Source organism: Dendrobates tinctorius, unplaced genomic scaffold, assembly GCF_039654945.1.
Source record: "Dendrobates tinctorius isolate UK_male_01 unplaced genomic scaffold, ASM3965494v1 ptg000058l, whole genome shotgun sequence".
Taxonomy (NCBI): domain Eukaryota; kingdom Metazoa; phylum Chordata; class Amphibia; order Anura; family Dendrobatidae; genus Dendrobates; species Dendrobates tinctorius.
In genome coordinates this window covers 24601094-24613849 of record NW_027361726.1, presented here as the reverse complement: position 1 = coordinate 24613849, position 12756 = coordinate 24601094, and the positions used below count along the sequence as shown (strand labels likewise).

At 49.6% G+C, this 12756-nt stretch overlaps 1 protein-coding gene across 3 annotated transcripts; it reads left to right on the top strand.

The window, feature by feature from the left end:
• Positions 1-12190, top strand: ZC3H14 (zinc finger CCCH-type containing 14). 3 transcript variants are annotated; one of them, XM_073578213.1, is made up of 17 exons: positions 1-150; positions 3014-3056; positions 3150-3264; positions 3852-3892; positions 4273-4432; positions 4507-4906; positions 5022-5194; positions 5285-5385; positions 5587-5727; positions 5918-5989; positions 6538-6679; positions 6795-7009; positions 7490-7598; positions 7676-7812; positions 8100-8182; positions 10110-10216; positions 12026-12190. In XM_073578213.1, exons 1-17 carry the CDS (start codon positions 115-117, stop codon positions 12030-12032), a joined length of 2082 nt encoding a protein of 693 aa, XP_073434314.1. In that variant the 5' UTR covers positions 1-114; the 3' UTR covers positions 12033-12190. The 3 variants fall into 3 exon arrangements, with proteins under 3 accessions (XP_073434314.1, XP_073434315.1, XP_073434313.1); XM_073578214.1 differs by having other exon boundaries at positions 5915-5989; positions 8103-8182; XM_073578212.1 differs by having other exon boundaries at positions 5915-5989.
• The last annotated feature ends 566 nt before the right edge of the window (positions 12191-12756 follow it).

Below are 12756 nucleotides of genomic sequence, written 5' to 3'. Positions count from 1 at the left end.
CTGTACCTGCCTTCCTGGCTGCAGTTCGTCCTCCGCTCCGCTGAGTGCTGCTCTGCCGCTAGCTGGTAGCTGGTAATTGTCCACTGTACGTAGCCTCCTGTACTCTCCAGCGCTATGGAGATTGGAACCGAGATCAGCCGCAAAATCCGGGTCTGTAACCGCAAGTGTGTGTACAGTGGGATGTGTGTGTATCGGGGGGCTGGAGATGAGTGTGTACAAGGGGGTGTATATACGAGGATGTGTATATGTATTGGTAGATGTGTGCTGGCGGTGGGGGACGTGTGTGTGTTAGGGGTGTACACTGGTAGTGGGGACGTGTGTGTATTAGGGGTGTACACTGGTAGTGGGGACGTGTGTGTATTAGGGGTGTACACTGGTAGTGGGGACGTGTATGTATTAGGGGTGTACGCTGGCGGCGGGGACGTGTGTATGTATTAGGGGTGTACGCTGGCGGCGGGGACGTGTGTATGTATTAGGGGTGTACGCTGGCGGCGGGGACGTGTGTATGTATTAGGGGTGTACGCTGGCGGCGGGGAATGTGTGTATATTAGGGGTGTACGCTGGCGGCGGGGACGTGTGTATGTATTAGGGGTGTAAGCTGGCAGTGGTAGACGTGTGTGTATTAAGGGTGTGCGCTGGCTGTGGGGACGTGTGTATTAGGGGTGTATGCTAGCGGAGGGAGACGTGTATGTATTAGGGGTGTACGCTGGCGGCTGGGAATGTGTGTGTATTGGGGTGTACACTGGCGGCGGGGACGTGTGTATGTATTAGGGGTGTATGCTGGCAGGGAATGTGTGTATGTATTAGGGGTGTACGCTGGCGGCGGGGAATGTGTGTATGTATTAGGGGTGTACGCTGGTAGTGGGGACGTGTGTGTGTGTGTGTGTGTGTGTATTAGGGGTGTATGCTGGCGCCGGGGACGTGTGTATGTATTAGGGGTGTACGGTGGCAGTGGTAGATGTGTGTGTATTAGGGGTGTGCGCTGGCTGTGGGGGACGTGTGTATTAGGGGTGTATGCTGGCAGAGGGAGACATGTATGTATTAGGGATGTACGCTGGCGGTGGGGAATGTGTGTGTATTGGGGTGTACACTGGCGGCGGGGACGTGTGTATGTATTAGGGGTGTACGCTGGCAGTGGTAGACGTGTGTGTATTAGGGGTGTATGCTGGCTGTGGGGGACGTGTGTATTAGGGGTGTATGCTGGCAGAGGGAGACGTGTTTATGTATTAGGGGTGTACGCTGGCGGTGGGGAATGTGTGTGTATTGGGGTGTACACTGGCGGCGGGGACGTGTGTATGTATTAGGGGTGTACGCTGGCAGTGGTAGACGTGTGTGTATTAGGGGTGTGCGCTGGCTGTGGGGGACGTGTGTATTAGGGGTGTATGCTGGCAGAGGGAGACGTGTATGTATTAGGGGTGTACGCTGGCGGCTGGGAATGTGTGTGTATTGGGGTGTACACTGGCGGCGGGGACGTGTGTATGTATTAGGGGTGTACGCTGGCAGTGGTAGACGTGTGTGTATTAGGGGTGTATGCTGGCTGTGGGGGACGTGTGTATTAGGGGTGTATGCTGGCGGCGGGGACGTGTGTATGTATTAGGGGTGTGCGGTGGGGAATGTGTGTGTATTGGGGTGTACACTGGCGGCGGGGACGTGTGTATGTATTAGGGGTGTACGCTGGCAGTGGTAGACGTGTGTGTATTAGGGGTGTGCGCTGGCTGTGGGGGACGTGTGTATTAGGGGTGTATGCTGGCAGAGGGAGACGTGTATGTATTAGGGGTGTACGCTGGCGGCTGGGAATGTGTGTGTATTGGGGTGTACACTGGCGGCGGGGACGTGTGTATGTATTAGGGGTGTACGCTGGCAGTGGTAGACGTGTGTGTATTAGGGGTGTATGCTGGCTGTGGGGGACGTGTGTATTAGGGGTGTATGCTGGCGGCGGGGACGTGTGTATGTATTAGGGGTGTGCGGTGGGGAATGTGTGTGTATTGGGGTGTACACTGGCGGCGGGGACGTGTGTATGTATTAGGGGTGTATGCTGGCAGGGAATGTGTGTATTAGGGGTGTATGCTGGCAGGGAATGTGTGTGTATTAGGGGTGTACGCTGGTGGCGGGGAATGTGTGTGTATATTAGGGGTGTACGCTGGTGGCGGGGAATGTGTGTATATTAGGGGTGTACGCTGGCGGCGGGGACGTGTGTATGTATTAGGGGTGTATGCTGGTGGAGGGAGACGTGTATGTATTAGAGGTGTACGCTGGCGGCTGGGAATGTGTGTGTATTGGGGTGTACACTGGCGGCGGGGACGTGTGTATGTATTAGGGGTGTATGCTGGCAGGGAATGTGTGTGTATTAGGGGTGTACGCTGGCGGCGGGGACGTGTGTATGTATTAGGGGTGTAAGCTGGCAGTGGTAGACGTGTGTATTAAGGGTGTGCGCTGGCTGTGTGGGGACGTGTGTATTAGGGGTGTATGCTAGCGGAGGGAGACGTGTGTGTATTGGGGTGTATGCTGGCAGTGGTAGACGTATGTGTATTAGGGGTGTACGCTGGCTGTGGGGGACATGTGTATTGCAGGTGTATGCTGGCGGAGGGGGACGTGTGTATTGGGGAGTGTATGCTGCCTGCGGGGGATGTGTGTATTGGGGGTTACACTGTTAGCAGGGGAAGGGTGTTTGTACTGGGGGGTGTACGCTGGCGGCAGGGGATGTGCGTTCTGGCAGTGTACGCTGATGGCGGGGGTCGTTTGTGTGTACTGGGGGGTGTACACTGGTGGTAGGGGTTGTGTGTGTACTGGGGGGTGTACGCTAGCAGTGGGGGAGGGTGTTTATTGGGGGGATGTACGCTGGATGTGCTAGGGATGTGTGTGTACTGGTGGGTGTATGTTGGCGGAAGGGGTCATGTGTATACTGGGGAGTATATGCTGGCAGTGGGGGAGGGTGTGTGTATTGGGGGTGTATGCTGGCTGCAGGAGATGTTTTGTTTTTCCTTTTTGTTGCTCATGTTTTCTTTCTCCATAGACGGCCATTAAGGGGAAGCTGCAGGAGCTCGGCGCCTATGTCGGTAAGGTCCTTGAATGTGATTTAATTTTTAATCCCTCCTGCACGCTGGATGTGATGTGACCCCCACTCTCCCCTCCCCCATTGTCTCCTTCAGATGAGGAGCTCCCCGATTACATTATGGTGATGGTGGCGAACAAGAAGAGTCAGGATCAGATGACGGACGACCTGTCGCTCTTCCTAGGGAACAACACGTCCAGATTCACCACCTGGTAACTGCGCTGCCTTCTCTCGGGGCTCAGTCTTTTGGAGTCCAGTGCTTCCTTATCGTTAGTCGGCGGTACACAGCAATACGGGCACGGTTGTCATATAAGGAGCTTATAATGTAGAGGGCAGCACTCAATCCATCGCACCACGGATACCATCATGCCCTGTGCACACAACTGGCTGACACTGCTGTTTGGCCTTAGATGTGGATGGAAGGAGAAGCTTCTCTCAGCATTGTGACAGAGGCTGTAACCTGAGCAGTAAAGGGGTATCTGACTCTGAGCACAGCACATGATGGCACTGATCCCGAGATGGCAGCGGCCGCAGTGCTCCATCCCTCCTTACAGACTCTGCAGCCGTCCCCGTTAATGTGACTGGAACTGTGATTGTGTTGCAGCCTCTTCATATTTTTTGTTTAGTGGGGTACTCAAAGGTAATAAGCGGGGGGCAGACCTTATATTTCTCACAGCTGATGGTTTGTTACAATTGTATCTGGTCTAGAGATTCCTCCTGAGTATTTGCTCTGTCCGGGGATGTGTACGTTGCTTTCTGCTGGTTGGTTGTTGCTTTGTGACACTTTTCTCTATTCTAGGCTGCAGGGAGTCCTGGATAAGCTGCGCTCCGTCACTCCAGGTCTGTGCTTCAGAACTTTTTTATGGTTACCATAAATGTGGGATTTGGTGTCTCTGGATATTTTGGAGGATGGCAGAGTCCACATTGGTTTGCATTTTTTTTCCTGTGGATTTTTCGGCAGATCTTCGACTTTCACAGACGGCAGTCTCTACAGTGAAGGTGTAACATCCATAATGTAGTTGACATTGTACAGATCTGGGAGTGGGCAGCGTTTTTCATTTTCCATTCATGGGTTGGGGTTTTTTTATGTTATTTTGGGGTTCTCATCTAGTGAGCCACAGCCCCGCTGATTGACACTCCGTCCTCATTGTGCCGCATGGGACCAGACTTGTGCTGACATTTCTATTAACGTGATTTTTTTTTTTACTTTCTGTGTCCAGAAACTAATAGCGTGAAAGCCTCGGAGGCTATCATCTTCAACAGCAGCATGCCGCCCCTGAAAAGTCTGCCACAAAGAGAGGATCCTGTGAGAGAAGCCCCTCCAGCTCGCCAGGAGCGACTGCACAGTGACTCACGGGCACAGCGACCTCCGAACGTTGGGTACGGCTCATAGACCTGGGTGCTTTGTCGTCCTATCCCTTTTAGTCTCATGCGCTGCATCCTTTATGTTCCAGGGTCTCCTCCGATGTTGTCACGGCTGCCCGTCTTACCTCTGCAGTAAAGCCCATGTATGAGTTCTCCCCCTCCGAGGCAGTCATTGACATCAAACTGGACTCCGATGATCCATTCATTGACGACTTGAGCTACGGACCTGACAACTTGCTGTACGCCAGGAAGAGGTCGGCCGCAGCTGACAGTACCAGAACCCAGCGGCCCGCAGCTCCGCTGTACCGACCCCCTGGGAGTGGCCAGAGCACTTACCAGGTTACAGAGGACAACTCTGCATATAGACCCCAACCGACGAGACCAAAGGGTCCTACGGTCAGCAGGGCGCTGAATACCACAAAGATGTATGATCCTCAGGACGTGAGCCCCACAGAGGCGTATCGGTCCGCCATGGCGTCAGCACGGGAGGTAGGGGCAGGGTCACCTCTCAGACGAAATACGGCGTCATTGAACAGACTCTCTTTTACCCTTGCCTGCCTGCCTTTTACCCATGCCTGCCTGCCTTTTACCCTCTTTGGTTTAGGCAGACAATTCCCGAAAGAGGAAGATCCCAGTGGCCAGTTCTGTCGTGAAAGTGAGGAGACTGGTTGACGATGAGCAGGAGGAAGAGGAGGAGGAAGAAGATGAGGAAGATTACCTGTCCCATGCCGCTGGTTTATCCAGCAGCATCTCTGTGCCGTCCCGGCCAGAGAGAAGGTAACTGGTGGTAACAGGTCTGACCCTTCCGTGTATTCACCTATTGTTCATTGTCTGCAGCCACTGATTGTCTTTTTCTCTTATTTTTAGACCGACCCTCCCGCCCTCAAAACAGGCCAACAAGAACCTCATCCTGAAAGCCATATCCGAAGCCCAGGAGTCTATCACTAAGACGACGAGTTATTCTGCAGGTAACGGGGACAATACGTCCAATACAGAGGCCTGGCATACATGGGAATGAATATGCATTGTGTAGGGGGCCCGATATTCGTCACATATGATCTCATGTCTGGAGACATTGTTTCCTGTGCCACAGTGGGTGATGAGAAATGAGAGAAGTAGCGCCCTTTTCCCATGTTTGATGAATGTTTTTTGTGTCTCAAACCCTAAAGCTGCGCCAAAGCAAATGGTGCCTGTTGCTCCACGAACCCGTCTCCTGCCCGAGGAGGAGCTGATCCTAACGAAGAGCAGAGAATCTGTGCTGCGCTACCAGGAGCAGCCAGAGGAGGCAGCCATGATGGACACTATGCCAGGTATGCCCTACGCTGCCTTCCTCTGTACCGCTGCCCGCTCTGCATCCTCCACCGGGAGATGGGCATTTATAAAACCTGCCATTTGCTCTGTAGAATTTTTCACTTGGATGTTTCCTCTCAGAGATTTCCGTTACGTCACACTTCTGTTTGTAATTTCTGCTATTACATATCTGTGCTTTGATTTCAGCAGATCAGCGCAGAATGGATGTCATGTCCCGACTTCAGCCTGATCCCTCCGTCGAAGCGCAGCTCTGGAGACAAGGTGGCAGCCCTGTCCACATCTTTCTAAGTAGTGGAATAACACACCACATACTGCTACGGAGCAGCATTTACTATTCTTCAGGCTTCAGAGCTGTAATATCTGAGCATTCCCTCCTTCGGTGTCCATATACTTGTTGATTCTTTTCAGTAAGACTGAATTGAATTTGTTTTTGCAGTGGGAGAACCAGGAAAGCTCCCAACATAAGACGTCACCCAGACAAGGGGTTAATGCAGCCCGGTCTATGTCTTGAGTGTTTTGCTGATCATTTATATTTGGAGACATCCTGCCAAAAATATGATACAGTGGCCTAACAGGTTATCTTTTTCATTCCATTGCATGGTCTTACACGGGCAACCACCATGTATACATCAGGAAATCTTCCACAAATGCACCGTCAGGCCGACTTGTGATTGCAGCTCTGGAGCAGTATTAGATCTGTGTATTCTAAGACTTCCTATGTGCAAAACTGTACCTTTGTGATATTATTATTCATTATTCCGTTATATATTCTGCTGCTGTTATTGATGGTCAGTGTGTTTCTGTATCAGAGGAGGAGGCGGAAAACCTCAGACCAGCGGACAGCCGCTCCTTCATCCTCAAAAGACCAAAAGTCACCAAAGATCCTGCAGTCCAAGGAATTCCCACAGCCCCGGAGGGTCAGCCGCAGCCAGGCCGACTAATCCAGCCCAGGTATGTATAAATTTCCCATCCGGAGTCTTGTGTAGCACTTGGCGCCATGTAGTGCACCATTACTTTACACAGCAGGTGTGAATCCACTACGTTTTTATCTTTTCATTCTCATCAGAGAATCTGTGGTGCCTGAAAAACCTCAGAGTCCAAAATTTATAGTAACCCTGGATGGGGTTCCCAGCCCCCCAGAATACATATCTGAACAAGAAGCGGAGGAAGAGCCGATGAGTTACACAGAACAAGGAGAGACCGATTATCCTGAGGTGTATAATGCCCTGAGCAGGACGGAGCCAAGCTTCCCCATCCTCCAGGATCTATCCAGCACAAACGGTACGCCCCAGCACTGATAGTGCTCACCCGCAGCGGATATCAGCTACGCTGACGTAGGGTCTGATGTGGCTGGCAGCTCTCTCCCACGACATCATTATAACTATTTAAAGTGGGTATATACGGGAACAGAAGAAATGATGCCCAGGCTGCAAGAACATAGTGAGAATATTGTATAAAGATTTTACTTACAAAATTAGTGCAGATTTTAGTTCGGGTCATGTATTTGATCCTTTCGCTGTGGCGCACATAATATCAGGCAGCTCCCACACCTGACCGCGATGCCTGATGGCACAGCGATGCCCAATCGCACCCAGCAAATACAGATGTGACTGGTCTCAGGATGTCGCCATTCATATGGACATTACCTAAGATGTGTTTGAAGAGAAGCATTACGTGTATTTTTGGAGATTCGTACTGCAGATGGTGGAGTCGTTCTGCAGGGAAGGTTTTCTACAATCTTAAGTTCTCTTTCTTCACCAGAGTCCAGTGACGTTCCACCCAAAGCGAAGATCGCAGAGCGCTGCAAGTACTGGCCGGCATGTAAGAACGCTGAGCGCTGCACATACCACCACCCCACTACACCCTGCAAGTGAGTGACTGTCCACACAGTCGTGCTGTTTCCCCTGACCCTCTGGCTGCTGATTGCTGGTTGTCCTTTCCCTCCAGAGCTTTTCCCAAGTGCCGCTTTGCAGAGAAATGCTTCTTCATACATCCAAATTGTAAATTTGATGCAAGGTGCACCAAGCCCGACTGCCCGTATACACATGCCAGCAGACGGATGCCAGCGCCTCCGATAAAACCAGGTAAGACTTGTATAGATAAATGAGATATGATCACCCTGAACCGTGGGAACTTCTCCAGTCCTGGAATTGGCCCTAAGTGCAACTTTGGATGTGATTGGAGTATAAAATATGGGAGGATACAGTAATGGAGAGGATCCCCAAATTTAGATAAAGCTGTAGGAATGGGAGGCATGGCTGCCCAGTGACTGCAGCCGCTGGCTTATTAAACATGACTTAATTTACTTCTTTGTGCAGGATAGCAAGGTTTTCACTTCATATTCTTTTGTAAATGTTTGTCTTATCTCCAGTAGCGCATATCCCGCCTGTGGTGCAGCAATGCCGCTATTTCCCTGCTTGTAAGAAGACGGAGTGTCCATTCTATCACCCTAAGGTAAGTGTGATCGCGGTCTATTTCCATGCCAAACTTCAGATGTGAGCAAAAGAATTGTCACTTTACTGGTCTGGTCTTGTGCTCTTTGGCCGCTGGGCCAGGGCCGTCTTCTCTGCTGCTGCACCCCTGCGCCTGTCATAGTGTGCGTCTCTGGTGCACTGTGGCACGTCATACGTCTTGACATTACAAAGCCTGTTAAGCAAAACAAAGGAGAAAAAAAATGACCATAAAGTCCAAAATATTGTGATGAAAAATCAAGATCAATTTATTGTACTAGGTATAATCAGGTAAAATAGCAGAAAAAACAACAATGTAGATAATATAATAAAAGTTATTTAAACCAAGGGCACACTCCCAGAGCAATTAAAACTAGATGTTGAAAGGCCAAATTGTCAAAAAATCAATTGATACATATATTGATATAAATAATATAAAGAGGAATTATAAAAGTGATGCAAAAATGAAATAATCCAAAACTTGGGTGAACCATAAAAAGTGTAAAAAATGAATGAATAATAAGACAAAAAGTGAGAGGTGACTGAATAAATAAAATGTATGTGTAGTGTGACACCAATAGGTGGTACCATAAATCCATGGTGATCAAAGATATGTGACTCCTCTATGAGATATCTGAGCACAAATGACAATTTATAAATGGGTGTACTGAGGAGGAGAGACCATATGGAAATATAGGCAGTCAATCCAAAAATGGAGTGTAATTTACACTAGTGATGCTGGTCTCAGTCTCCTGGATGGCATCCTCACCAACGCGCGTTTCGGTACGCTGACTATATTTCATATTTGGTGTGCTGCCATTTTCTATTTAATATGTAAGTTGCCTTTTGGTATGCACCTATTCAGACTAGTTCTAGATGTGCCGTCAGTTTTATTACTTATGTCGGGGTGGCGTCATCAGGATGGTGTGGGGTTTAAATATGCATGCAAGCCAATGAAAAGAAGAGGTGTGTAACAACAACCCAATCGTGTAAGGGGCGTGGTTAAGGACTCGGCAGTGCGGGTGCGTCCAGGGGCACCTAGGAGAGGTGTGCAAGTATGAGCCAATCATACTGGAGGGGGTGTGGTTTAGAACCTGGCAGTACGGTGGTGTCAGGGAGCACCACGGTAACCGCTCCACGTCGCTGGAAGCGCCGCGACCATGTGAACGGACAGGTGATCTGGCAACCCCGGGCGCAGAGGAGCAGCCGATGAGGCGTCCCTGACGACGGAATTGGTGAGGCCAGTGTTGGAGAGGGCGTGGTGTGACGCGCGCAAAGCAGGACGTGGAGGGGCAACCATGGAGACCACGTAATTCGCTCCCAGGCAACGGGCAACACGTGACCGCAACCTCAGGGCGCATAGAGACGCAGCCGATAAGGAGGACCCAGAGCGATACTACCACACAAGCGTACCGGTCTCCAAGGTGGAAATTTAAGGGGAAATGAGTGGCAGCATAGGAAAGTAGTGTGTATGTTGAAAAAGCAATATTATTATTGTTGTTGTTATTGTCTTTTCTCATTATATATTTTCTTATCACCACTTATGTTTCATTCCCGTACTCTTAAGTTTCTTTGCCTTGGCAGTCTCCATCACCTTCCCTACACACCTTAAATATTTTAATTTTCCCTTGTCACCTTTTTGTGATCTTTATTCATTTACCATTGTTTTTGCTCAAAGTGATCCTACACCATATATCTTCTCATCTGCACATCCTTATTGCACCACTATTTTCTTTCATTTTAGAGGCTCCATTTATTGCTTTCCAACGTATACACTACTTTCCTTTGATGCCACTCACTCTGGCACTCCTCCCCTCTGTTGCCAACTGCCATAGCAAACCGTGCTGGATACTAAACCAGACCAGTGCCAATCTACAAGTCTACCATGATTGGCACCATTACTTATGTCACTCCTTCTTCTTCCCACTCAGCACTGCAGGTTCAGCACTAACTGCACTCGCCCGGACTGCGAGTTTTATCATCCCACAGTTCCTGTCCCACCCCGCCATGCTCTGACGTGGACCAGGACACAAGCCAGGTAACGTCGGGGGGCCTTCCCATGTGCTCATCTCTAAACACAGAATGCTTCATTGAAAATATGGTGCATAAAGTTAACCCTTTCCCCCTTGCAGACAAGATTTAGGTCTGGATCGTGTCATGATCGCTGGTGAGCTGTAAAACAGACAGCTTCACCAGCGATCAGCACCAGCGACGCCGAGCGCGTGGCGTCGCTGTGTACTATAGTTACCAGAGTGCTGATGCAGGGAGCTGGTAACTAAGGTACACATTGGGTTTCTAAGGGGCATGCATCACTTAGAAACCCGATGTGTACCTTGGTTACCAGCTCCCTGCATCAGCGTGCTGGTAACTAAGGTACACATCGGGTTTCTAGGCGCTGCGCGCCCCTTAGAAACCCTGCGTTTACCCTAGTTACCAGCTCCTGGTCGCTGGTCTCCCGCCTGTCACACGCAGCGATGTGTGCTGGCCAGCAGGAGACCAGCGACCCCCCCCAAAAATGTCCAGAGGTTTCCACAGTGATACCCGGCAGGGGGGCCGGTCGCTGATAACTGTCACACACAGCGATCTTGCTGGTGAGATCGCTGTTGCGTCACAAAACTTGTGACTCGGCAGCGATCTCGCTAGCGAGATCGCTATGTGTGACGGGGGCTTTAGTCCTGTAGGTTTAAAGCAAATAGATATAGTGATGTCCCGTGGGTGGGATGGTCACAGGAACTGTGCTGTCTGTAATCTTCAGTCCTCCTACTACAGCCATGGTCTGTAGCCATCGTAGCATCTCTGGTTAGACCGGCTCTTATAATGGCTCCACGAATGTCAACATAACTTTAACTTTGCCAATGTATCCTTGTGTTTCTTGAATGTGGCAACATAAATTTTTGTAATGTTCCCCCACAAAATGTTCCATGATTGTGCATGGATTATAGTACTCCATGAAAACACCAGGTCTGTTATGTAAGGACCAAAGGTACATAAATCTGATGGAATTGCTATGTAACAAAACAAACAAAACTATGAAAGGTCCTGTCTCAAAATGTAGTGACACAAAACCAAAAAATGTCTGCAGCCCTAAAAAAGAAGGTCTTATGAGCTTCATACTAGTGAGGATTATCGTTAGGATGGGTCATAAATTCACGTATGATACCCCCAGCAATCTGCTCTGTCAGCAACTGGATGTAGATGGTTCAGCTCCATACACTGTGCTGTTCCCTGTACTGCAGCACAAATCCTGTTCAGGTCAGTAGGATCTGTGCTGCAATATCAGTCGTCTCCATTCCTGGCCCTCGCTTTGCAAGTTAGGCTGATGGTAATCGCTGCCATCACCATGACCTAACTACATCTTGGAGGCTTCAAATGTAAATGTCAACAGACCTGGTCCTTGGGGGGGGGGGGGGGAGATAAAGTAATACGTCACAATAAGTTGACCCTTTTAGCCAAACCTCCGACTCTGACCCCACAGCCCCGGTCACTACTGACATGGACAAAGTGCAGCACAGATTCATCTCCACTAACAACTGAGATCAGGAACAGAGCAGACATAGGACATTTTCATCACTTTCCCAAATTCTTCAGCACATCCTGCATTGTACAACACCCAGTGTATTTATATGATAGGAGTTGGAGTTGCTCCGGTTTATACCGACTCCACACTTCTGCTTTTAGCAATCAGTATGGACCGGCCGCGGATCTCCTGCCCAGACGACAACCTTCTATATATGCCAATGTGTTCGGGGCACGAGACCTGCGGCTGCTCCGTGACTAGGACTAATCCGTATTTGACATTTAATTGGCTTCTTAGCGTCGCGCTAACCTCCGGTTTCTCTCTTCTCAGCGACTGATGATGTGGACTTGGCTTTCAGAAGACGCAAGATTGTCTCACCAGCAAACACCATGGCAGACTTTATGGTTTTTTAGACTTTTTTTCTTGTGTTCCACGTTATATATTCCTGTTACTGAGAGAAGTTTCAACCGACTTTTATTAAAAACATAAACCTAATTTGTGTCACTGTGACTAAATCCGGCGTTCAGGTGTCGCCGTTGTATCCACTGAAGGCTGTAGTTGCTATAACGTCTTGTTTTTTTTTTTTTTCATTCCTCCATGGCTGTGACCACAGACCTGTTGGACTGTTTCAAAACTGCAACCCTCAGCATGCCCTGTCCAGTGCTGGCTAAGAATTGTAGTCTTGCATCAGGTGGTGATCGCAGCTTCATAGATTCTGCTAAGCTCTTCTTATAACCTTACAGCAGTCCCCATTGTGTCCGATACATTGCACCAAATCCCCATCTTAGACCTGTCATGCAACTCAAGCAGAGAGGAAGCTAAACCCCTACTAGTTATAGGACGTAAATATATGTTGGGTGAGAAGTATTGTGGGTTTGTTTTGCAGTTTGGTACATGATAATGAGGCAGGATTAGCGGCTCTTCCCCCCAGACTAGTCCTAGTCCTCCAACGGTGCCTCCCGGCCTGACAGCCTCCATACACTCCAGTCATCATAGGACCACTAAAAGCCTCCTGAATGCACGGGATGTGTCTGTGCCATACCAGAGGTGTATGGAGGCGA

Bases quoted from the DNA above. Each gene is read 5' to 3' on its own strand.
- ZC3H14 (XM_073578212.1), top strand. From the start codon at position 115: ATGGAGATTGGAACCGAGATCAGCCGCAAAATCCGG. The intron at 4,907-5,021 runs GTAGGGGCAGGG...TCTTTGGTTTAG, and splicing joins CCATGGCGTCAGCACGGGAG to GCAGACAATTCCCGAAAGAG. The intron at 6,680-6,794 runs GTATGTATAAAT...CATTCTCATCAG, and splicing joins GGCCGACTAATCCAGCCCAG to AGAATCTGTGGTGCCTGAAA.